Consider the following 27,434-nt stretch of genomic DNA (forward strand, 5'->3'; position numbering starts at 1 on the left):
ACAGTTACTGTTACTTTCAGGATTGTAAAACCAGGAATGACCAGTCAACAGCCTTGTGGATCAAATAGCCTGAAGAGAAAGTGTGTACCTAACTGGCAAGCCAAGCTAACATGACTATTGTTTCATTATCCACCAAGAAGAGAATGACAAAGCATGTAATGTTGTCAAGCCTGGATCTGTTAAGGCTCTGGTAGCCACAAGAATCCATGGGAACACATTTAAAGTCTACTGCACCTGGCTTCTATTAGCACAAACACACAGAAACTGTAAATGTATGCACACACACATTCACAAAATGAAACAGGCCGTGGAGACGAGGAAAGGGGAGTGGATTGATACCAGTTTTTGAAGGGTTGATTTCATATGTTTGCCTAGCAGGAACAAATGTGGGAGCTAGTATCTAGCCTGAATCATAGAAATCTTTAAGTCTAGAACCCTGGTTCCTTGAAGGAGGGGAACAAAGTAAGATATAAAGCTCCGGAAAAAATTAAGAGACAGCGGCAACTTTTTCTTTCCTTTCCAAAAAAGTTGAAAAGGAAGGTTTTGAGTGAGGAACAGAACAGTGAGACCACTGCAAACTGAACGCTTCTGTTCCTCACTCAAAACCTTCCTTTTCAACTCTTTTGGAAAGGAAAGAAAAAGTTGCAGCGGTCTCTTAACTTCTTCCAGAGCTGTACACGGGAGTATGTGCTTATAAGGGGTTTGCAAGTCTCGGCTTTCAGCTGATGAAATCACAATGTGATCTGTCCACATTGATTCAGGCCAGAACTTTATTGTGACTAGATTGGGCCTCCGTGCTTCATCTCACCCTCCTTCAGGAGATTGCGTTAGAGAGTTCTTCTACTTCTAGTCACTTCTGTATGACACAGATGGTAATACAATCACACCCCAGCTAGACAGGTGCAACATTGAGACATTGAAACATTGAGTGTGGTGGACTAAGGCAGCCTAAACAAAGGAAGCATCTGGACACACCAGCAATCCACTAGGGCTATCTATTCACCCACGCCTGCCCCAGCCAACAGTGCACCATGCACTATATTGGACGCTGGGACTTTGAGGCAATTAAACCTCAGAGACATGTACGGGTCTGTGTAGAAATGCACCACAGTCAACCCTTTGAACAAGATACAGCTTCACCTCCAGTGTGCTAACCTTGCACCCTGCTAGACAACTCTCACCCTCTACAGATAAATGCTGGAGAGGTGGCCAGTGGAAGACTGGGCCAGTAGATTTTCTCACCTCCTTTTGGGCACAGCACAGAGGGCTGCGTTAGATTACAGCAGGCTCTTGGCAGAGACGTTCTCTAGGTATTGGCTTTCGCCTATGGAGAGGGCTACCAAATTTCATGGTTAGCAATACCTGATCGGAGAACTGGTTAGGGCCCAATTGTATGGCTTAATTCAGTGGTTCCCAACCAGTGGTACTAGGACCCCTGGGGATACTTGGCCTCTCCACAGGGGGTACTTGAAAACACTCATGACACCATAGGCTTACTAGTGAAATTAACATCAGGGGGTAATTCAGGGGTACTCTAACCAGTGCAAAATATTTTTTTGGGGGGGGTACAGTAATTCACTGGCTTAATTCATGCTACAAAAAATTGTTTAGAGACCTAGTGGGGAGTAGATGATGTGTTGGAAAGAGTGGTTGTTGACCCATTCCTTAGGGAGCCGCCAGCTGACATTAAAAGGGTGGTAGGACAAGCCTAAAGCTACGCCGTAGAGCAGTTAGCTCAAAGTATGGAAACCTGCCACTCCATGCAGTAATTAGTTGGTGTTGCTGAAGTAAAGCTCTCCCAGTCACGCCCCCTACTGTGTCACAAGCCCCCATGGATACAACCAGTCATGAGTCCACGGGCACAAGTACAGGGCCGGACGAGTACAGGTGGTCATTTTGGGTAGAGCACAATCGGACACACATGGTTTAGAAATAATTGACTCTATCCATAAAAGCCAGGCTGGGTATTTTCAGGGGAAGACTGTACAACTGACAGATACAATGGAGACGTTTACATGCAGTGAGAGAGAGAGGGAGAGACAGCTACAGATTCCCATGGGAGAGCCACGTCTGCCCAGATTCTCTTGACTTAAAACCATAGGGTTAGTGATCTGTGGATTTATTCTCTCTGCGAGCTCCTGACATTTACTGATGTCTCAGTCATAGCTGCTATACCTTCGGATAATCTTCTGAGTTGTTGCCATTTTCTATGGACTTATGTTGGTTTTATGAGAAGTGGGCTTATTCTTTTTTGGAAAGCTTTGATTGGTATGAGATGAAGACACCAGAAACTGTCCCGTTGTGTAAAGTCTTGTTTATTTCCCACTCGTCCTGCCTGGGTTTTGTGTGGTTGCCCCTCAACCGTTCACAGTTGGCTAGAGGTAGATCAGTGTAGACACGGTCAAGCCGTGATTATAGACTAGGGCCTTTAGAATACATTATTTTGTGTTCAGGTTGACCATGTGGTGAGAGCACGTACCACAATGTGTCTTACCAAAGGAACCACCTTAAAGTTTACCCCACTTCTCTCGGCTCCACTCGCTCAGACATTGCTCTGTCTTATGCATTCCTTTACACCCTCCACCCGCATCTCTCTATCGAGTGCCCTTTAAACACTGCGTCACATAATTTAATCCAGTGTAAATCAGTGGAGCTACACTGCCCTAAGACACAACCTCTTGTAAATGGAAGCTGTTTCTTATGCTTCCTCACAACTATACTCAAAAGGAATGAAGGCAGTCATGCTGTCAATGGAGGCATGTCCCTAAGCAGAGCAGAACAAAGTCCTACGTTCCATCACAAATGGCACACTATTATGTAGTATTCCCTATGTAGTGTACTACTTTTTCTCAGAGCCTTAAAGTTTTACACCACAATGCATAAGTAAAACAGCTCCATTTGTGACCCAGTCCTGGAGTGTTAGCCGTCTTGCCTAATTAGATTTGACTAAACCCCTTTCTCCCTGAATGTGTCCCAAATGGTACCCTATATTCCCTACATATTTCACTGCTTTTCCCCTGGGACCATAGGGAAAAGGGTGGTGCCATTTGGACCATATCCATTGGCCTCTGCCTCCACCTGGCAGCATTGGACAAATCATTCGCTATGGTCCAATCAAACTACAGGATGGATTTATATTCTAATGATGGGGATTTCCTGGCCATGCTCATGGTTTCATTCAGTAAGCATCAAAAGTAATGTGTGGTATTTTAGATGATACACAACCTTACTAATTAGGAAAGATTAAAAAATAACAGGCCTAGTTACTCACATCTTCTCCCAAACCTAGAGGCTGTTTATTCAGAAGAGCCGAAGGACAGTATTCATAAGTCTTTTTTAAACCTAAGACTGTTTTGTCTTCTATCAAAGAGTCAGGCTGGTCCATGGACTCAGGAAACCACAAGGTATTTTCCATCCTTCACCGTGTGGAATGTTTCATGCTCTGGTCAGGCCCGGAGCCCTTTAAACAGCTACACATGATGACTGGCTAGTAAATATAATGTATTATGTCATAGATTGGACCATGCTGGCCAATGAGGGGAGGGTATAGTGACTAACCATGAAAAACAGTATAATGACATAGAAACAGGTTTTTCCAGGAGTTCTATTTTCGAGGTCTGAGCTTTGAGAGTAGCCACTTCTGACACATCAAAACAGTCCAGACCTGCTGTTTATTATAGTATTTTGGTTGCTAAATGGATAACGCACCCCTCCAAAAAAACAAATAGTGCACCCTCTAACCACCATGTTGTCATCTTCACTGACCCATTCTGCTATAGCAACCACGTTTCATCTACCCAGGTGAGGCGTCATCCAGGTCTCCATAACGTTGTGGTGGCATCTGAAATGGTCCCGTATTCTGTAGTCCTGGCCTGTTCCACTCTCCATAGGACTCTGAGGGGGAAGGTCCCCTCTCTGACCTGCTAACCAACCGACTGACCACCAACACAGACTGGATCAGAAACACACTATCGGTAACATACTGTCTGTGTTCTACATGCTCATTGGTGAAAATGTATGCACGGTCTCCGCTAAACTACTTAAATGTAAGTGTGTGCGTGAATGTGTTTGTGTGCGTGCGTTTGTGCACGTGTGTGTGCATGTGTGTATGTGTGACAGCCTGGGAGCATTCTGCTAGACGAGCAGAGAAGCTGCAGCTGTCTAAGGCCACTGGCAGACACCCAGCTGGCTGAAGAAAGAGTGAAAGGGAAAAGAGAGGGTTAGGGAAGAAAGAAGGGTTGAGGGTATAAGAGTAAGAGATATTGGAGAAAGATGGAGAGTGGGACAGACGGGAAAGAAAGAGACTGGAGAGAGATGGTGGGAGAGGAAGAGAGAGAGAGAGAGAGAGAGAGAAAGAAAGAGAGAGAGAGAAAGAGAGAGAAGGGGCCTAGGTTTGGGAGAGTAGCCAAGAGCAATGTACTATACCTCTGAAGACACAGAGCTGTGTCTAAGAATGATAGACTGACAAATCTACTGGATGATGTCCCTGAGACTGGACTGGAGTGATAACAGGCAGTGGAGCATCACCTGGGCAGCAATTTATATTGCTATTTCAAAGACAATGAACATCCTGACAAAAACGTAAAACGCATTAGAACTGTTCCCACAACCCCTTGCGCCTTGCTGAAGTAAATGCTAATATGATGTTAGATTTGTAGTCATGATGATAAGTACTCCCATATGCTTAATAACCAGTAACATGACTTTAGAGTCAATAGAAAGACAACTCAATACCTTTTTTAAAACAAGGCACCACGGGAGAGTGAAAACTGTCTAAAGAAAATCTCTCAAATAAATAAGAAAGCCCTTGTTCAGTTTTACAAAGAGTCTTAAAGATGTGTCCTTTTTCTTAGAGAGGGAGGTCAGCCAAGTTCTTGGATGCTTTCCCCTGGAGTCATTCCACAGAGAGGTGAGAGGAACTCAGTGTCTTATTAACCCAATGGAGCCTTCTGACTCAGTGTCTTATTAAACGAATGAATCTTTTCCACATAGTTCTTCCTTTGGTTCTCACAGAACCACAGAATAAGAACAACACAGATAAGAGGATGTATTCAGAGAGGATATCTGTCTTCCTCTCCTTCTGTGTCTGTGTGTGCATGCATGTGTGTGTGTGTGTGTGGTATAAGAACAGTGATGGACAGTTGTAGGGCACTGCAGTTTCCCATCCCCTCACTCTGAGACAGCAAGTCAGCCAAGGTGATGTTTAACATAACAAAGCAGGTCACAGGCCATGCCTGAACAGCACGTTGGCTGGGTGTAATCCCTGTGCTTGGACTGTGCATTGACTCTCGCCTTGCTCCATCTCTGTCATTCTTCCTCTTCCTACCACTCTCCTCTCCTCATCCTTGGAGTTTCTTCTGAACATGAGGAGAAAGCATCCATGCCCCAGAGTGCCGAGTGGTTTACGTTACTGTCCAGCCGTACAACGGAGTCATTTTGGCCAGGAGAACCTAAATCTTGGTTGTATTCTGTGGAATTGTGTTCCTTTCAAACACCTGTGTACCAGCAATAACGTCACAGTTGAGCGAGCAATCCGATAAGAATCAGAACAGCTTGGTGAGGTATGCATGGAAGAAACAAATCTTCAAATCTCCTGCATCTGCTGTGAAGTTGTTGCAACAAGGCAAGGTCATAATCTCAAAATAGACAGTACGAAACGGGGAGAGCCGAAAATTGGGGTAAAATATTAAGGTTTCAAACAGCCCACTGTCCGCTCGATAGAGCTACAAAAAGGCACACCCTCATACATTTCCAACTAGAGCCTGCAACTCATGGCGACAGTGGGCGGAGCTACACTCTGAGACAAAATCTCCCAGTGACACCGACAGTTGAGAGTTGAGAAATGTTCAACTTTATGCTAATTTCCAGTGAGCGGGCAGTGATGGAGTTCGGTAACTACCAATGGCAGTGTAGATGTTCTCTGCATCTTGAAGTCAATTATTTTTTCTACTCGCTGGTTGGTTAAAAGAAATTGATGACAAACTTATAATTGCGGTGTGCAGTTTCCCCATTATTTATGATGCTTCTCTGGCTTCATACAGAGATATCATTCTAAAAATGGATGCATGGAAGGTTTCAGGGATAGCATTAAACTACAAGATATGATGACTTGTGCTATGCTGAAGGCCTGCGCTCTCCTAATGGCGTCCTATTCCCTTTATAGTGTGCTACATTTGAACAAGGCCCTATCAAAAGGAATGCACTACAAAAGAAATAAGGTGCCATTTGGGACGCACACATTGATTTGACAGACCATCTGGTCCAATAACATGACATCATACTGTACCACTGTAAAATACTTAGAGAATACCAGAGGCAGCTTCATCTCTTTAAAGCATCACCATCGGCATGGTTATTATCCTGACTATACTGTGTACTTCCCTAAATCAATCCCTATTCCTTGCATTTTGCTCTACTTTTCATTAGAGCTCTGGTTGAAACAAGGGCACTATATCGGAATTAGGGAGCCATGTGGGATGTAGACCTGTGTTTCTATTACAAGCAGACGCTCAGTTAGCTACGGTTCTCTTAGTGTTAGTGATTCCAACTACGTCAGATTGACTTTGACAGCAGTTTTGGTCTGGTTTATTTCAGCCAGATATGCTGCTAAAAACTGGAGAATCTAGTGGGTAATAAATTGTATGCCGGTAAAACAGAGATACTGCAACCCCACTCTATCACTACAGAGCCCCATGGACGGAAGTATCTTAGTATCTTAAGTAAACACCATACAAAGTCCATGGATTTACATCAATTACTCTCAGGTTAGCATGCTGTCGCTCTGATCAGTCAGTCCAGGTCTATGATTACTTCGGCATGAGTGACGATCAGCCGCAGAGCTGTAAAGTTGCATGTTAAGAGCACATCATAAATCCCAACCAGACCCCACAGCAGCCAGACCTAGAAGGGCGAGTGATGGAATGTGAACAGGGTCTCCTGTACATTCCCCCACCACCAGCACACCAAGTGAGAGCGGAACCTGAGACTAAAATGCCCCATAATCCCCCAGCTGCCACAACGGCAACATCACGACACGACAAATAGTTCCCTCAGCAGTAACTATGTAGTACTAGTAACAATGATCTGGCATGCCTCCTAATTTTAACTGCATCCCACCAAGCCAGGCGGTCAGTATAAATAGGCCTTTAAAAGAAGAGGCTGACAGGCTATATGATGGGACATTCCCTGAACATTCTCCAGACCCTGCTGGGGAGTGAGGCCTGGGCCGGTCTGGCACACCTGTCCCCATCCATCACTAACAACCACATTGTTTCACAGCCACATACCACCCTGCCAAGCACAGCACTAGTAGGCAAGCATTATTTGAATTATTATTTTGAAAGCATGCATGCTACAAGACTGTGGGAGCTAATGTGAGACATCAGGTCGTTGGCTAGGTTAACCTAGGCTAACTGAGCAGACCCTGGGCTAATTGCGCTATGTACCAAATGAGATTCAGCACAGTGCTCTTATGCGCTATAGGAACAGGGTTCCATTTGTTTCACAGACCATGTCAGTCAGTCAGTCAGTCAGTCAGTTGGCCTAATAAAATGAAACTTTGAGACTGTAGCACAAACACACCATATAGTGGTAACTCTGCATTCTGCTGTTAGAGTTAACATGGGACTTTCTCACAGACACTATTACTGTACGTGAAGTTATGCAAGAGCAAGAGCCTTCAATACCTCCCAGGTTATAGATATATCCTGGCTGAATGGAGTATTATATAGGATCACAGGAAGCACTACTGAATATTTTCCATAGATATAAGCACTGTTGTGTCTGGCTCAAAAGGAGAAGACTGTTTGTAACCATGATGAGGAGTTTGTAGTAGACACCCATGAATGCTGTAGCTGAGGCAGTATGTAGAAATATACAACAAACCAACAGACAGTGACCCCATTGTCAGACCCACTGTGCATCTACAGCCTGTGTGTGTGTCCCTCACGGTACCATGTTCCTTATGTAGTGCACAACTTTAAAGATGAAACATAGGTCTTTGGTACAAAGTAGTGCACTATGTAGGGAATAGGGTTGTATTTGGGGCACGGGCCCCGGTCCAACAGCCTGGTGAAAGATGTAAACATGTAAAAGCCTTACCTGAACCTGGCTGGGTTATCTTGCTGCACATCTGCAAGACAAGACAGACACCTGTCACACAAAGCAACAAAATATACCGCTGCCCCATCAATACCGCTTTTACTGACTGTTACAAAAGCACAATAAAACCCATTGAATGAAAGCGATACCGTCGGAATGTTCTAAACATTAGAGTGATGTCCATGTCAGCCAGGTCTCTGTGGCATCCTAGTGATGCCACAGATGAGGGGATATTCAGAGAAGAGCAATGAACTGAATCCTAGCAGAACACAGCTATAAACAGTTGGTAGTTGATGAGTCATCTATCTGGCTGCTGCCTTCGTTACTAGGGAGACATATACTATACTACTATACCTGATGGGTGTTTCAGAATGGACAGCTGGCTCTTGTTTGTACATCCCTTTAGTATTTATAACATCCACTATCTGCGGTTGTAACACTCAACTGGACTAAGCCCAGGGCATTATTTTAAGAGGACTTTACAAACTGTGGAGAATGTTCGGTTAAGTTTTACTTAACCATTAAGTAGTACATTATGCTGTGCTACACATTATTCATGTGTCTAGTAGGACAAGAAGGTTCATAATATTTCTCAAGTTGGCAAATCTCCAAGCTGCACAACATTTTATTTTTATTTTTTATTCGTAATTTCTACGTTTTAACTTGAAGTTGATTCCCAAATGTCTTTTTTGTTTCATTACCCATAAACCTTTGACCATAAAGCAATATGGAAACACAATCATGTTATAAAACACTCTAAACAACTCCAAACAAAATTACATCTCATTGGACTCTCATTACTATCTCATTCTGAGTATAGTCTCTGTGCATTTGTTCTGTTTTGGATAGTTTTTTTAATTCACTGTAGATATTGGGGCTCAGGAAAATATTTTCCTCTTAACTGGCCTATAGCTAAACTACACATCTCAGTTTTGACTGATCACCAGGTAAATGGTCCACACGTCATGGGTTATGGTTAAAGGACAGGTGTCAGAGGTCAGGTGACATGACACAGGAGGCCGACAGCCTGGTCAGAAAGTGTCTTCTGCTACAAACAAACAGGATGTTAAAATGGTCTTGTCTTTATTAACTGATTACTGGTCTAACTGTCTGCTGCAGTGACTAAACAAATGAAAATCTAAAAGGCTAGTGGACATGTCATGTGGTGTGTTACTATTCTCTGAAATTCGGTTGTACTTTGTAGCTACCTATGGGACGGAAGATGTATCACTCATGACTGTAAGTGGCTTCAGAAAAAAAGCATTGACTAAAATGACAAATATTCTTTATTACTATTATGTATTATTATTATTATTATTATTATTATTATTATTATTATTATTATTATTATTATTATGTCGCTGGCTATGAGATTACATGTAATACTCTGTACTGTAGATGGCTATGAGATAATGTTCTGTACCATAGCAGGGTACAGGATTATTTAGCTGACCAGACTCATCTATTTCATCCTTTATCCTCCTAGTCAGACAGGAAAACACCTGGCTATATTTAGAATTGTACCTCAATGGGTCACAAACCAAAGGAAGACTTTCCATCATGTCAAAGGAGGAGTTTTGAAAACATGAATATGTTTCTGTCTCTGTTTTTTAACGCTTTGACAGAGGTTATGCTGGGCCTTCAGGCCGGCTACATCTTGTCAGGTTCTGAGGAACTATTTGTCTCTGTTCAAAGTGTCAGGTCTCAGGGCACACATGGAATGTCTCTGCAGCATTCATGTCAAGACATAGGAACACAGAAACCTGCTGCAGAACATTCCAATAGAAAGCACAGACAGTCAGTGCTTCATTTGTAAATCGTAAGGTCCCGGAACACATTGCGATGTGTGAGAGATCGATCCGTTGGCCATAGAGGTCCTGGAAGCATAGCTCGGTTGGCTAATTGGGGGGTGGGTTGAGCACATCTTTTCACCTGCTAGCTCCAGCAGCTTGAATCAGCCAATGGAGCTAATCGAACACATCGGTAGCGCAAATAGAGGACAATAAAAGGATAGAAGATAGAACAACGGGCTACAGGAATAGCCAACTTCATAAACTTTATGATCGCTTACAGTAGTGTAAGACTGATTCTAGGATGAATAACGGGAACACCACGACTCTGTAACCAAAATTTCAAGGTTCATGTTGTAGAGTCCGAAATCTTTTTGAAAAGCAAGCTATCAACAACCTTCTCATAAAAAACCTTGCACTCTTCCCCAAATTTCGCCCAACATCCCTAAATTCTCCTGTCACTCCCATAACCTTTCAAAAAAAAAGTCCACATAATTAAATTCCCACAGGATAATGTTTACATTCGCAAAAAATAAGAGTAATGTGCAGACAGATACCGGATCCATTGAAAACAGGTGCTGGAACAAATAGCTAAATCTGACAGGTTCTGGATCCTGTTCCTAAATTAATCACTGCATACAGTGTATACGAAAATCTTCACACCCATATTGACAGTGCAGCTTTTGTTGGTGGAAAGGTGGAAATCAAGACAAAACATGACAGATCCTATTGCAGCTTTATTAAGATTTCATAATTAACCAGATTTAAGAGGAAAAACAAATAGATTATTTCTAAGATTATTGTTTTTTTAGATACAAAACTCTCAATGCCTTGGTTGGACACCTTATACTTTGTGGAAGCATCCTTTGCTTGGATTACAGCAGTAACTCTGTTTGGATAGTGCTCAGATAGTGCTCAGCCTAGCACATTTTGCAATTTTCTCAGATTCAAGGTTCATCAAATTATAAGGACATTTCCTGTGCACACCCCTCTTTAGGCCAGTCCAAATATCTTCTATAGGACTGAGGTAAAAGCTTTGCCTGGGCAGTTACATAACACTGAATTGTTGCAAGCCATTACTTGGTTGATTTGGTTATGTGCTTCTGTTTGTCACATTGATAGGTGAAATTCTGCTTTCTGTCAGAGGGCAGCCGAGTTTGCAGACTTTAATGTTTTTTTTTGGCTTCTGAATTGCCATTCTACCCAAAACGCAGGCTTGTGGAGAATTTTCACAATGATTGTAATATGCAAGGAATGCCGTTTTTGACAGAAATTCCTGTATCTTCTTTCAGTTAGCCATGGGCCTCTTGGTAGCCTTCCTGATGCGCTTTCTCCTTGCCCAGTCATTTATTTTGGAGGGATTTTTCTTTGCAATGTCCCGGTTGTCCTTGTCTCCATGTTTTAATGATAGTCTTTACAATGTTCCATGATGCATGCAATGTCTTTGAAATTATTTATTACTCACCTGAACTGTACCTTTCAACAACAAAATACTATTTTTCTTTTGCTAGCCACTTGTGGACCATGGTTATCTCTTCAATATGCCTATAAACCTGTCTCAACAGCATGTATATAACAGAACACATACCTGACAGTATAACCCTAACATACCCAACACTGAAAACACACTTAACTCCGCCTTAACTTATAAAACACTAAACATATACCTGATTGTCTCACCCTGAAATATAAAGCGAAGAACACAAACCTGTCTGTCTGACCCTCACTTGTGAAACAGAACACATCTTACCCTTGTGTGTCCACATACCAATGCAGTTGTTTGCAGGTGGAGATGGAACCAGAATGATGAGAAAATAAAACATGATCTCCACTGGTTCTCAAACTATGGTAGAGTGGTACGCGGCGCTCCCTTCAGTGGACACATATTCAGTGAAATGTTTTCTGAGGTGGTACACGGCAATAAAGGTTTGAGAACCGCTGATCCATACAATCAGTGTGGAACGGAAACTGTATGTCAGTCCAACAGGGGTCATGTTGAGATCACCCCAGGTAACGTTGACTGGCACCCCGAGACAGGCTGGGCTGAAACCAACAACCCTAACAACTTCCTGGATAACACTGGCAACAAACACTTTAGATACGTATCAAATGGCACCCTATAACCTATATACTGGGAATACAGTGTTGGTAAAAAGAGAATGGGGTGCAATTTGGAAAGCAACTCTGTCTATCAGCCTCTGTCTACGAGCTCAGAAGTATCCTGTCACATGACATGCTGCAGACACCATGTTCAGGCTATTCTAAGCTTCTCATCATGACAGCAGCAGCTCAGACGCAGACTATAACATAAAAGACTCTCTCCACTGCCAGAAGTTTCACACCCACTCCACAACTCTAACGTAAGGGGCTGAGGGGTGTTAGTGTGCGTGTACATGTATGCATGTGTTCTGTAGAGGTGGTCTAGAACCTGGTGCCAGCCTGGGGCTTATAGGGCCATAATCCTGGGTTTATCATTAACCCTGGCCTGTACACACCCACGTGGGCACATATGTGCGCGCACGTTGCTATATTGTGCTCATTGTGACAGTGGGTTTGGTTGGAACATTGTGTTCCGTGTCGGTGGGCTGGGTTAGAACAATATGCTCAGCATGACAATGGTCTCTATACAGCCTGTCTTTATCTACAGTGCCCTCCAGAGAGATTGACACCCTAGGTAAATAGGCTCTGAAAAACGGTCCCTGTTGTTTGTCAGTTTGATCTTACACTTAACAAATCATGTGAATCTAAGTTTTAATTGAAAAATTGTTATATTTAGTTCAAGATTTTCATCCTTTTAATTTAGTTCAGGATTTTCTAGGGATCCCAATAATTAATATTTTGAATCAAATCCCAAAATAATAATTATTGGGATCCCAAGAAAATCTTGAAATAAAGGAAAATGATTATGCCTTATGTAACTCTTAAGTGGTCATTCATAACATCCCTTTTCACTGAGGTGACAAACAGGCTAAACTCCCTTAGTCATTCATCAACATGGGGAAGGCCAGAGAACAGAAATTTAATGAAACAAAGGTTGTTGAATTTTGCTAATTAAGCAACAGCTACAAAAATAATACATGCCTAGAAATACCCATGTCCACAATTAGGCCATTACTTAAGAGATGTATAACACTGGAGCTGTGATGAACCTGCCTGGAAATAGGACATGTGTATACTGCTCCCACGCACAGTGATAGGAATGGGTCAAAGGTCAAGAAAATCGCCAAGGATCACAGTTGGTAAATTGCAAAAGTTGGGTCCATCCTGGGGTCACCAAGTCTCCAAAACTAAGATTAGTCACCACCTCCATGATAAAGTTATTTGGACGGATTGCCAGAAGAAAGTTTCAGTTGTTACCGAAGGACAAACGTAAGCCCCTGGTGTTTGCTGAACATCATTTGAACCTAGATTGGAACCAGACTCTTAAGACCTGATGAGACAACAATACATCATGAGTTTTGGCTTAAAAAGAGACATGGTCATGAAGAAAATAATCAAATTCCCGCTCTGTAGAATGGTGGTGGATCAGTAATGTTGTGGGGCTGTTTGGTTGGGATACATGGCAACATTGACTCCATCAAGAACCGGGAGAGTTTAGGCCAAAACCTGTCTGCCTCTGTCAGGAGGCTAAAACCAGGTCACCGTTGGATCTTCCAGCAGCACAACAATCCAAAGTAGAACTCTAATTCCACACAGAAATGGTCCAATGACCATAAAACCCAGCTTTTGTAAGGGCCATGAATCCTATTGGCCTGAATCCCATTGAAAACCTGTGGTGTGACCTGACGAGGAGAGTCAACATCACCGGACCAATGACCTCTGGAGGACCTGGAGTGTACAGAGGAATGGTCTCCAATCGCTGCCTATGTTCCCCTACGTCATCAAACATTACAGTAGACAAATCGGAGTTGGTAAAGGGAGGGTGCACCATGTATTCAATTCAATTGTGTCATGCGTGTTTTCTAATGACAAAAAAGTTTATTCTTGCTGTACAACTTCCACACAATTCAAGGTTAGGTTTGTATGATTTTTTGGAACGTGAGATCAAACTGATGAATAACAACCTATTTTGTTCATATTAATCTAGGGTTCCAATACTTTTGAAGGGCACTGTGCATACCTCGTCTGCTTTCTGACTGTAATCTGCCCTAACACTTTCAGAACTAGACATCAGAACCAAGCCACACTTTTCTGTTCCCTCTTAACTAATTAGTTGTTCACCTCTAATTCCTGATTCTGATCTAGAAATGGTACTCAGACACAGGCTGTTAATAGAGTTCCAATGGAGCTACAGACTGTGAGATGAGCTCCTATACAGAATGTACAGGACCTAGAATCACATCCTCCCTATATGCACCCCAAGCTACACATGTCCTGCATCGCTGCCCTTACTGTGCCTGGTGGTGGACTAACACTTGACCTGGGAACAGTAAACCACTCAGCTGTCTCTTTCTCTCACACTCACACACACGCCTTTTAAAACACACTGACTGTCACTGCTCTTCTTTGCCCTTAAGTTTCCATTTTTAGTACGTTTTTACAGAATTGTTTTCCGATTTTCATATCATGGATCTTACCAGTTTGATAAACAGTTTTTTCCACTTTTTCTCTGGCAGGTGTGATCTTCAATATGCACGATTAGCCAGTTTGCAGCAACAGTACTTGCTTTTAGATGGATACCAAATTTCTTGTGAATCGTACAGCAAAGCCTTGTGTTCCAGAGATTCTACATGTTCTAAATGTTTAAGTACAATATTTGTTTTGTTTGTAAGTCCAACCATTGGGTCAAAACATTTGTTTTTCTGACAATTTGTTTTGGAAAAATAATTAAGTTGGCAACCCTGAATTAATAGATTGCCATATAGATTGTTGTATTGCCGACTGTGAAAGACAAAAATACATATTTTGTAGGTCCAATAAATACTGTAATTTCTGAATATATCTCTAACTAATTTGTAGCTCAAGCGGTTGAGGTATTTCAGACATTTCACAACTTTTGTCCCTCCTGGAACCTTTTATTCAGAACAATCAAGCTCATGTAGTGCCAGTTCGACACAGTAAAATACAGGAAGTCTCTACTACAAAGACATATATAGCTATTTTTGACGGAACATGGGATGCCTAACTTTTGTGAGGGTGAGACAATCAAAATCTGGAAGAAAAGTAATATGAGAGGACACAATGAATTACTGTGGTGTGGACTCCTCATTAATGTTATAGATGGCCTTCAGAGATGTCCAAAATATGTTTTTCTTGATAACCTTGAGTTCATGAATTACATTTCCCAGCTAAAAGGGGTATTTGTAATTTATATTGGTGGAGAGAAAAAAAACATACTTAGTTTGAGTTTTTATCAGTATACACATTTTGGATCAAATCCCTAAATATAGTAATATAAATTATTATAATATAAATTATTTATTCTCTATCATTTTAGTCATTGCTTTTTTCATGAAATAATGAACATTTAGGCTAACGCTTACTTAAGTCATGAGCACGATCAAATTGCCTTGTCCAACCACAGTAGATCTGTTCTACTGTTAAGTAGAACAACCAAAATGACTAATAAGCTAACAAACGTAACACTCTAAGACAGGAAGGTAATGCCAAATCCGAAAAACACTGGAGCCAGATTATATGGCATAAGGATGTCAACCAAACATTGAGAAAACAGGCCACTCCCAGGACAGAGAAATGTATACTCAGATACTGTTAAAAGCATTTAAAAGGAGAGCTAGCTGATGTTATCTTCTTCCTACAAGCAGACAGAAAGATACAGTTAGCAGGATTAAGAGAGGAGCAGAGATAGTCACACAAGAACTTACGACTGTCTTCTCAGTCCCTGTTCCGGTTGCTATCGTTGAGCTATGTAGAGCGATCTTGTCTTGGTCCTGTCTGGGCCATTCTCCTGTGTCCAGACCCCCTCGATGCAGAAATGTGTTGTCCTCCTCCTTAACAGATTGGTTTACTGCCACCCCAGATACAGCTCCACACTAGCACAACAACAACAACAACAACCGTCAACACTCAATCTGTCTGGTCTGTCTGTCTTATCTGGTATGTCCGTCTCCCTGTCTCTGGAATGGTGAAGTAAGGAAAAGCCTTACCAGTTCCAGTTCTATTGACAGACATTGGCAAACAGAGACAAGGCAGTCTGTTTCATGTGTTGATCGTCCTCTGAAAGGACAAAGATTATGACCTTGTCAAGTACCCCTAGTACAGATGTCGTGTGGTCTCCTTTGCTGGCGACTGCCTGTCGATAGTTAAAGCTGTCTCCGTGAGTGTTTGGAATGGCTGCTGATGTGATGTCTGCAAGCATGTGGCCCGGTCCTCTGCTAACCACCCTGTAATCATGCCTAACGGGCTCCATCATATAAACATACCCACACAACAAGCCCTCTGTCTGTGTGTGTTGATCACATAGACCCATAAAGACCTCTGTCTGTTGTTGCCCTCTGCTAACTGACCGCTACTGTAGCTAAAGGCCGGGGTATTTCATGATGCAAGACTCTATGAGAGGACTCTTATGTAGGACCAGAGCTACACGGTCCCAATAACAACCTCTCCACACAATGGTTGTCTGTCCGTGTTTCCTATCGTGGCCTGCCACCCTGGCCAGCCTAGTATTCTACTCACTACAGCAGTTTCGAGAAGAGCCAGCTCCCTCCTCTCACATCATTGAATGGAAGCCAGCAGCAGTCAAAGAAGCACAATCAAAGACAGCCTGACAATGGCCATACTGTCCGAGACAGAGAGATTCCACTTAAGGCAACATATGTCTGTATATATACAGAGTATATACTGTATATATCACATTTATCCATATGGCTTATGTTGGAACAGAACACACTTTGGATGCTCTGAACCAAATGGTCCACGTAGGGCTCAGGTCAAGGTGTGCAGTTTAAAGAAAATAGGGTGTAATTTGGGAAACATCCTGAGTCTAGTCCTCTGTCTGTCTGGATTGGGAGCTTAGCCTGGTGAGTGTATATACTTCCTAAAGCAACATGAACTTAAAGCATTGTTGAAACCTGTTGAATGACTATAAAAGTAATCTATCAGGACTTCCTCTTCGGAAAGCTCAGTAAATGGATTAAACAGAGCAGAAAGCATGCAGCAGAGGCATGTACTGTGTTGATTTGCCAACTGTATTAGTACAAGGCTCACATTTTTATTTAAGTAGTCAGGTCACCTACTATCTGCTTGGTAAGATCTCAGGGTGTGTGTTTGTGTGTGTGAGAGACTGACCTTGTTTTTGAATGTAGTGCAGGGTGTGTGTCCAAACTGTGGTTAAAATTGGGAAAAATGTTCTGCTCCTCATTTTGTAAAGGGACATTTTCTGGCAAGGTTTTAGGTTTAGGACAAAAGTTAGAGTTGGATTTAGGGCAGGATTTTGGGTTAGGCATTACAGTTAGGCATTTTGGCAAGCTTACATTTAGGCATTAACATTTGATTATTGACGTTAAAGTTAGGGTTAAAGTGAGGCTTAGCTTTAAGGGTAACGCTAGCATTCATTTTTAAGGGGAATCAACTTTAGTGTCTCTGTTCATAAAAAATAAACATGTGTGACTGACCTGGTGTTTACGTGTGGCACAGGGTGTGTCTGATGGGGAGGAGGAGGTGCTCAGCGCCTCCTCTATGTCTAGATTAAGCTGGTCCAGTTTCTTCATCAGCCGGCTCATAGACTCACACCACGGAGACTGAGGCCGGACCAAGAGAGACAGGGGGAGGAAGACGGGGGGAAGGAGACAGGGTGTGGAAGACAGGAGAGGAGGAGGAGAGAGATAGGCAGGGTGGTTGGTGATCAGACCACATAATGCAGGAGTCACATGCACGGTCTTCAGTATTATTCAGGACTATTCAGGACTATTCAGGACTATTCAGGACTAAGGAACTGTTGCATCCTTCAACCAGAGTGTGCAGTAATCAGGCCATTCAACTGAAACCTGAAAACAACATACAGAACAATCACTCACCTACACATTTCTTGGCAGACAACAATGACCCAATATATTATTTATAAAGTAGTGATATAATCCTACAGATGATAAATACGAGCACAATATACTGTAAATACTGTAAAAAAAAAAAATTACAAGTTACAATTAACAAGGGAGGTCAACAACAGGAAATTCATCCATTCACAGCATGCCAGACCTCCGTGTCTCTGATTACTCTGGATCCCTAAACCTCACGACCGCAGTCAGTATAGTCCCTGCACACAAAATCTGTGTCCCAAATGCACTCATTTTGACCAAGGCCTATTAGGGTCAAGTCAGAAGTAGTGAAATATATTGAGAATGGAGAACCATTCAGGACAAACTCAGACACAGAACTTGGTTGGATTATCTGGAGGTTAAAGTGTACACATTAGCAGTAAACGATCCCTGATTGTGCCATCCAACCCTGTACAACCAATCCAGAACATTGCAGTCCACCTGGTGTTCAACTATCCCCAGGTTCTCCATTGTCACCTAGCTTCTCCCCACACTTACAAGGCTTCCAGTCGACGCTTGCATCCACTGCACGACCATGATGCTTGCCAGTGGAACAGCATGAGAACGGCCCCTCCCTACGGTTTACTGACATTTCTGATAGCTACTTTATTGAGTAAAGTGTACTCTCATTTCTGGGCGGTGTGGTTGTCCCACCTATCCTGAGATTAATGGACTAACAGGAAGATGCTCTGGATAAAAAGTAAAATGACAAAAATGCAAACAAAAGTCTTAAGGGGTAGCAGCTTGTGTGTGCCTATCTCTCTCCCTCCAAAGACTGTTGCGTAACAGCGTGACTCAGAAGACAAGAAGCCTACAAAAAGCCATTCATTTATTTTCTTGGAATCAAACGTCAGAACTGTCATTTGTGTTCTGACTACTGACTAAAACTCTGTCAACTGTCTATATTTTGTCTGTTGTGGCCCCCAGAAGCCTTTGGCTCAAAGCTGTTTCTCCATATTGCATTTAAATTCTTGTAATGTACTTACATTTTTGTAATTAAATGGAAACTTTGTTCCTTACCATTGTCCATACATTCATATTTTCTAAAATAAAAAGGTGATTCCCTGACACAGATTATATCTAATCCTTTCCTAAAAAGCTACATGGAGATGCTCAATAAAGATACCCTTTTAGCCAAAGATTATTCAGATGTCAAAAAAACTGGAAAAACACAATTGAGGTGTTGAGTACCAGTAGGTGAAGAGTGATCAATGTAGCAGTAAGTCAACATTCAGCAGGTTGACCCTGTCCCCTGCCAGAGGAAACTTTCCAATGCCACAGGAATGACCCTCTGATCTGGCCAATCCCCTCCTGACTCCACAGGCTGTCAGAGGCAACGTAGAGGTTAGAAGTCATGATTAGGGTCACAGACAGGAAAGAAAGAGCTGTCTGTCTCATTCCCAATATAGCACACTACTTCTGACCAGAGCTGTTTGTGGCATTTTTTTCTCGACCAACCGCAGCATGTGTCTGGTCAAAACATATCTGTTCTCAGTGGGTTCTCAGGGAAACTCTGTTATCTTCAAAAGGAACCAGAAAGATATGTCTGCTTCTAAACAAACAGAGAAGTATTTCACAGTGTAATATAGAAACCATACAGAAGCTGTCCTCCGCCAGCTTCAACTTCTATGGAAAGGAAAGAAAAGGGTACAATTGTCTCTTCATTTTTTCCAGAGCTGTATCTAGTATGTATGTATTCATATATGTTTGTCTGGTATGTACAGTGGATATAAAAAGTCTACACACCCCTGTAAAAATGGCAGGTTGTAAAAGAATGAGACAAAGATAAATCATGTCAGAAATTTTTCCACATTTAATATGACCTATAATATGAACAATTCAATTGAAAAACAAACTGAAATCTTTGAGGGGGAACATTTTTAAATAAAAACCTAACAATAACCTGGTTGCATAAGTGTGCACACCCTCTTATTACTGGGGATGTGGCTATGTTCGGAATTAACCAATCACATTCAAACTCATGCTAAATAGAAGTCATTACACACCTGCCATCATTTTATGTGACTCAGATTAATCACAAATAAAGTTCAGCTGTTCTAAAAGCCATGGTCCACAGAGAGCTGCCAAAGCATCAGAGGGATCTCATTGTTGAAAGATATCAATCAGGAGAAGGGTACAAAAAATTTCCAAAGCATTAGATATACCATGGAACACAGTGAAGACAGTCATCATCAAGTGGAGATAAATGGCACAACAGAGACATTACCAAGAACTGGATGTCCCTCCAAAAGTGATGAAAAGACGAGATGAAAACTGATCAGGGAGGCTTCTAAGAGGCCTACAGCAACATTAGGGTAGGGTGGCAAGACGGAAGCCTTGTCTTACAAAGAAAAACATCCAAGCCCGGCTGAAGTTTGCAAAAACAAACATCAAGTCCCCCAAAATCATGTGGGAAAATGTGTTACGGTCTGATGAAACCAAGGTTGAACTTTTTGGCCATAATTCCAAAAGGTATGTTTGGCGCCAAAACAACACTGCACATCACCCAAAAAACACCATACCCACAGTGAAGCATGGTGGTTTGCAGCATCATGCTTTGGGGCTGTTTTTCTTCAGCTGGAACCGGGGCCTTAGTCAGGGTGGAGGGAATTATGAACAGTTCCAAATACCAGGCAATTTGGGCACAAAAACTTCAGGCGTCCATTAGAAAGCTGAAGATGAAGAGGAAGTTTACCTTTCAGCACGACAACGACACAAAGCATACATCCAAATCCACAATAGAATGGCTTCACCAGGAGAAGATTAACGTTTTGGAATGGCCCAGCCAGAGCCCAGACCTGAATCCAATTGAACATCTGTAGGGTGATCTGAAGAGGGCTGTGCACAGGAGATGTCCACGCAATCTAACAAATTTGGTGCGCTTTTGCAAAGAAGAGTGGGCAAATATTGCCACGTCAAGATGTGTGTTGTAATAAAATCAAAAGGTGCTTCAACAAAGTATTAGCTTAAGGGTGTGCACACTTAAACTAGGTTATTGTGAGATTTTGGGACCTGATCCTATATCAAAGATTTTAGTTTGTTTTTCAATTGAATTGTTCACGTTATAGGTTAAAGGTGGAAAAAGTTCAGACATGATTTATCTTTGTCTCATTCTTTTACATCACAAGAACCTGGCATATATATATATATATATATATATATATATATACAGCTCCAGAAAAAATAAAGAGACCATGCACCTTTTTTTTTTTTTTTTTTTTAAAGTCGAAAACAAAGGTTTTAAGTGAGGAACAGCAAGGTTAAAATTAAGAGACCACTGAAAATTGAATGCTTCGTATACCTCACTCAAAACAATCCTTTTCAACTTTTTGGGAAAGGAAAGAAAAAGGTGCATTGGTCTCTGCAGCTGTATACATTTATATGTCTGTCTGTCTAATATGTATGTATTTATACACTCACCTAAAGGATTATTAGGAACACCATACTAATACTATGTTTGACCCCCTTTCGCCTTCAGAACTGCTTTAATTCTACGTGGCATTGATTCAACAAGGTGCTGAAAGCATTCTTTAGAAATGTTGGCCCATATTGATAGGATAGCATCTTGCAGTTGATGGAGATTTGTGGGATGCACATCCAGGGCACGAAGCTCCCGTTCTACCACATCCCAAAGATGCTCTATTGGGTTGAGATCTGGTGACTGTGGGGGCCATTTCAGTACAGTGAACTCATTGTCATGTTCAAGAAACCAATTTGAAATGATTCGAGCTTTGTGACATGGTGCATTATACTGCTGGAAGTAGCCATCAGAGGATAGGTACATGGTGGTCAGAAAGGGATGGACATGGTCAGAAACAATGCTCAGGTAGGCCGTGGCATTTAAACAATGCCCAATTGGCACTAAGGGGCCTAAAGTGTGCCAAGAAAACATCCCCCACACCATTACACCACCACCAGCAGCCTGCACAGTGGTAACAAGGCATGATGGATCCATGTTCTCATTCTGTTTACGCCAAATTCTGACTCTACCATCTGAATGTCTCAACAGAAATCGAGACTCATCAGATCAGGCAACATTCTTCCAGTCTTCAACTGTCCAATTTTGGTGAGCTCGTGCAAATTGTAGCCTCTTTTTCCTATTTGTAGTGGAGATGAGTGGTACCCGGTGGGGTCTTCTGCTGTTGTAGCCCATCCGCCTCAAGGTTGTGCGTGTTGTGGCTTCACAAATGCTTTGCTGCAAACCTCGGTTGTAACGAGTGGTTATTTCAGTCAAAGTTGCTCTTCTATCAGCTTGAATCAGTTGGCCCATTCTCCTCTGACATCTAGCATCAACAAGACATTTTCGCCCACAGGACTGCCGCATACTGGATGTTTTTCCCTTTTCACACCATTCTTTGTAAACCCTAGAAATGGTTGTGCGTGAAAATCCCAGTAACTGAGCAGATTGTGAAATACTCAGACCGGCCCGTCTGGCACCAACAACCATGCCACGCTCAAAATTGCTTAAATGATCTTTCTTTCCTATTCTGACATTCGGTTTGGAGTTCAGGAGATTGTCTTGACCAGGACCACACCCCTAAATGCATTGAAGCAACTGCCATGTGATTGGTTGATTAGATAATTGCATTAATGAGAAATTTAACAGGTGTTCCTAATAATCCTTTAGGTGAGTGTATGTTTTTGTAGTATGTATGTATTCACATATGTCAATCTTGTATGTATATATTTATTCATGTACACTCACCTAAAGGTTTATTAGGAACACCTGTTAAATTTCTCCTTAATGCAATTATCTAATCAACCAATCACATGGCAGTTGTTTCAATGGATTTAGATTTTCACGCACAACCATTTTTAGGGTTTACAAAGAATGGTGTGAAAAGGGAAAAACATCCAGTATGCGGCAGTCCTGTGGGCGAAAATGCCTTGTTGATGCTAGAGGTCAGAGGAGAATGGGCCGACTGATTCAAGCTGATAGAAGAGCAACTTTGACTGAAATAACCACTCGTTACAACCAAAGTATGCAGCAAAGCATTTGTGAAGCCACAACACGCACAACCTTGAGGCGGATGGGCTACAACAGCAGAAGACCCCACCGGGTACCACTCATCTCCACTACAAATAGGAAAAAGAGGCTACAATTTGCACGAGCTCACCAAAATTGGACAGTTGAAGACTGGAAGAATGTTGCCTGGTCTGATGAGTCTCGATTTCTGTTGAAACATTCAGATGGTAGAGTCAGAATTTGGCGTAAACAGAATGAGAACATGGATCCATCATGCCTTGTTACCACTGTGCAGGCTGCTGGCGGTGGTGTAATGGTGTGGGGGATGTTTTCTTGGCACACTTTAGGCCTCTTAGTGCCAATTGGGCATCGTTTAAATGCCACAGCCTACCTGAGCATTGTTTCTGACCATGTCCATCCCTTTCTGACCACCATGTACCTATCCTCTGATGGCTACTTCCAGCAGGATAATGCACCATGTCACAAAGCTTGAATCATTTCAAATTGGTTTCTTGAACATGACAATGAGTTCACTGTACTGAAATGGCACCCACAGTCACCAGATCTCAACCCAATAGAGCATCTTTGGGATGTGGTGGAACGGGAGCTTCGTGCCCTGGATGTGCATCCCACAAATCTCCATCAACTGCAAGATGCTATCCTATCAATATGGGCCAACATTTCTAAAGAATGCTTTCAGCACCTTGTTGAATCAATGCCACGTAGAATTAAAGCAGTTCTGAAGGCGAAAGGGGGTCAAACAAAGTATTAGTATGGTGTTCCTAATAATCCTTTAGGTGAGTGTATGTCTGTCTAGTATGTATGCATTTATATGTGCCTGTCTATTTAGTATGTATGCACTTATATATGTTTGTCTTTCTAGTATGTACAGTATGTGTTTATTAATGTTTTACACCTGGAGCACACTACAACCCAATTGTCCCACTGTTCTACCTCCGAGAGCCACACACAATGTTGCTTGCTGCCTGCCTTGGAGTATGTGGACATTTTCCTCAGAAAGAGCAGAATTCCAGAGAAGGCTTGAAGCTGAGGGAGACACTACTGATGACCCCTTTCACCTCCTTTCTCTGGCCCCATCAATAGCGAGAAACACTGCCGCCATGGCAACACTTTCGGTATAACACAGACCGTCAAGTAGTGTTATCTTCAGGGGGAAGCTAAATGTGAGAGGAACGATAACTTCATCAGGGCAAATTGGCAACATTGTAAACCACAAGGCTGGGTCTTTGACATGGTAATGAGGAGTTAAGTGTGTGGGCTCTGGGCACCATGCCTGGACCTTACCACCCACTGAGAGAGGCACAGATCGCCAGGCACAGAGTGCTGGAGATGACTGGAGCTGACGGGGCTAGAGCTGGAACAGGATGTCATGTGAAGGGGCACAGCAGCTAGACTACAGCGTTACTCCACTGAAAGGAGTTAAAACCCCATTCTCCCTTTACTTTCTACAAGTCACCTACTTAATTGGCCTATCCAAGGGTGAGAACATGTTTTTACTCTGCACTGTGTCACACTGATATGCAATAGAACTATAGAAAGATAAACAACATGAAAGAAACACTGCTCTTTGTTCAATAATACTAAACATACCATAAACCATTAAAACAGTGAGAGCAGGAAACATATGCATTGGCATTGAAGGGTTACTTTGTAACAATAGTGCCCTCAGATGGTTAGTATCAAGAGCTGCAGATGAAGTCTGAAAAACAAATATGAATGAAGCCTTTCAGAGCCCCTGGTCCAATCCGAAATGGCACCCTACATTGGTGCACTAATTTTAAGACCCAAGGGACCTGATTCTGAGGTAATGCACTGTTATATGGACTGTCATTTGGGGCACACACATGGGTTCTGTTAACCCCTGTCCTTAACACTGTGCAAACCAGTTTTAGTGATTCACAGAATTCCCCCTACCTTTCCCCAAAAACATTTTAATCCACCTCAATAGCCTATTCCTGGGGATGTGTAATACAGCATGTAAATGCAACAGGGGCTATCACCAGATACAGTGTACGTCCTTCCAACCAAAACTCTTTTTATTTTAAAATAACATCAGAAATACAATGTAGACATTGTTAATGTTTTAAATTACTATTGTAGCTGGAAACAGCAGATTTTCAATGGAATATCCACATAGGCGATTCAATGGAATATTTACAACCCTTTTGCGATTATGTTAGCACCGCAGAAAACTGTTGTTCTGATTAAAGAAGCAATAAAACTGGCCTTCTTTAGACCAGGTCAGTATCTTCAGCATCAGCGTTTGTGGGTTCGATTACAGGCTCAAAATGGCCAGAAACAAAAAACATTCTTCTGAAACTCCTCAGTCTATTCGTGTTCTGATAAATGAAGGCCAATGAAATTGCCAAGAAACAGAAGATCTAGTTCAACAATATGTATTACTCCTTTAACAAAACAGCGCTAACTGGCTCTAACCAGAACAGAAAGGGCAGTGAGAGACCCCTATGCACAACTGAGCAAGAAGACAAATTGGAGTGTCTAGTTTGAAAAAACAGACGCCTCACAGGACCTCAACTGGCAGGTTTATTAAATAGTACCCACAAAACACCAGTCTCAATGTCAACAGTAAAGAGGTGACTCCGGGATGATGGCCTTCTAGGCAGAGTTGCAAAGAAAAAGCCATATCTCAGTCTGGCCAATAAAAATAAAAGATTAAGTTGGGCAAAAGAACACAGACACGACTGAGAAATACCAGAGAAAATTGTCAAGTTAAAAACATGTCACTGATTCTGCAATAAAGGAGGCAGCAAGCTGCAGAAAAAAAGGGTTCAAGAGAATCTCCTGTGGCTGAGGAATGACAGCTATGTACTGGGAGAGATATGGTGTCTGTGATAGTACAGAAGGACAATAGGGCTGATGCAGGTTAAGCCACAGGTTTATGATGTGAAAATGTTTCAAAAACGTCCCGAAGAGACTAAGAGGCCAGTAAACATGGAGGAATGAGGTCGGAGCTACAGGTTTGTAACCACAATTCAACATGGATGGTTGAGGTCACAGCCAAGAAACTAGCAGTAAACTTGGTGGGATGAATCCATATACACTGCTCAAAAAAATGAAGGGAACACATAGTCATCACAGTATGACACCAACTCACTTAAACTGCAGGGACATCAATCTGTCCAGTTAGGAATCATAAGCGATTGCGAATCAATGTCACCTGTTTTGGTGCAAATGAAAGTGACAACAGGTGCACTGGAGAGGCAACAGCAAGACAACCCTGAAAAAGGGAATGGTTTTGCAGGTGGTAGCCACAGACAATAGCTCTCTCCTTATCCTTTCTGACTGATTCTTCTCTAGTTTTGCATTTTGCTGGTGTCCTTGTCACTACTGGTAGCATGAGGTGGTATCTCCAGCCCATTCAGGTTGCACAGGCAGTCCAGCTCCTCCAGGATGTCACATCCATACGTACCGTTGCAAGAAGGTTTGCTTTGTCTCCCAGTAAAGTCTCAAGAGCCTGGAGGAGATACCAGGAGACCGGCCGTTACACAAGGAGAGATAGACAGGGCCGGAAAAGGGCATTAACCCAGCAGCAGGACCGGTATCTACTCCTTTGTTCGTGGAGGAACAGGAGGAGCATTGCCAGAGCCCAACAAATTGACCGCCAGTGGGGTACTGGTGTGCATGTTTCTGACCAAACTGTCAGAAACAGACTCCATAAGGGTGGCATGAGGGCCCAACATCCTCTAGTGGGACCTGTGCTCACAGCCCAGCACCATGCAGCTACATTGGCATTTGCCAGAGAACACCAGAATTGGCTGGTCCGCCATTGGCACCCCTTTCTCTTCACAGATTCAGACTCTTCACAGAAGGTTCACACCGAGCATGTGACAGACGTGAAAGAATCTGGAGACGCCGTGGTGAACATTATGCTGCCTGCAACATCACCACCATGACCAGTTTGGCGGGGGGTCAGTGATGGTCTGGGGAGGCATATTCTTGGAGGGTCTCACAGACTTCCACGTGCTAGCCAACGGTACCCTGACTGCTGTTAGGTACCAGGATGAAATCCTTTAGACCTTACGTTGGTGCAGAGGGCCCTGGGACCCTCCTGGTGCAGGACAATGCCCCGGCCTCATGTGGCCAGAATGTGTAGGCAGTTCCTGGATGACGAAGGCATTGATGTCATTGACTGGTCCTCATGTTCCCCGGACCTGAATCCAATTGAGAACCTCTGGGATGTTATGTATTGTTGCATCTAACACCACAAAGTAGTGCCACAGACTAGGTGCTCACTGATGACCTGATCCAGGTCTGGGAGGAGATACCCCAGGACACCATCCGCCATCTCATCAGGAGAATGCCCAGACATTTTTGGGAGTGCATACAGGCACGTGGGGGCCATACACACTGAGTCACATTTTGAGTTGGAGTGAAGAAATTTGCGCTTGGAACAGCATGTGATTTCAATTTGTTTATTTAGATTTTCAGTGTGAGTTTGAATCCAGCCCCGGGTAATTGGTGATTTTGGTTTCCGTTGACTGTTGTTGTCATTTTGTTCTCAACGAATTACACAATGTACAGTAAAGATTTTGATCTTTA

At 42.6% G+C, this 27,434-nt stretch overlaps 1 protein-coding gene across 1 annotated transcript in view; it reads right to left on the bottom strand.

Moving 5' to 3' along the window:
- Positions 1-27,434, bottom strand: part of stard13b (StAR-related lipid transfer (START) domain containing 13b) — an 81,530-nt gene that overhangs the window by 45,798 nt on the left and 8,298 nt on the right. The window contains exons 3-5 of the mRNA XM_010870296.5: positions 17,465-17,590; positions 15,716-15,883; positions 8,101-8,131 (exon numbers count right to left, since the gene is read on the bottom strand). Of these exons, the coding sequence (XP_010868598.4) occupies positions 8,101-8,131; positions 15,716-15,883; positions 17,465-17,590 (325 nt within the window). The remainder of the gene's footprint in view (positions 1-8,100; positions 8,132-15,715; positions 15,884-17,464; positions 17,591-27,434) is intronic.

This window comes from Esox lucius, chromosome 1 (genome assembly GCF_011004845.1).
Source record: "Esox lucius isolate fEsoLuc1 chromosome 1, fEsoLuc1.pri, whole genome shotgun sequence".
In the NCBI taxonomy this organism is placed as follows: domain Eukaryota; kingdom Metazoa; phylum Chordata; class Actinopteri; order Esociformes; family Esocidae; genus Esox; species Esox lucius.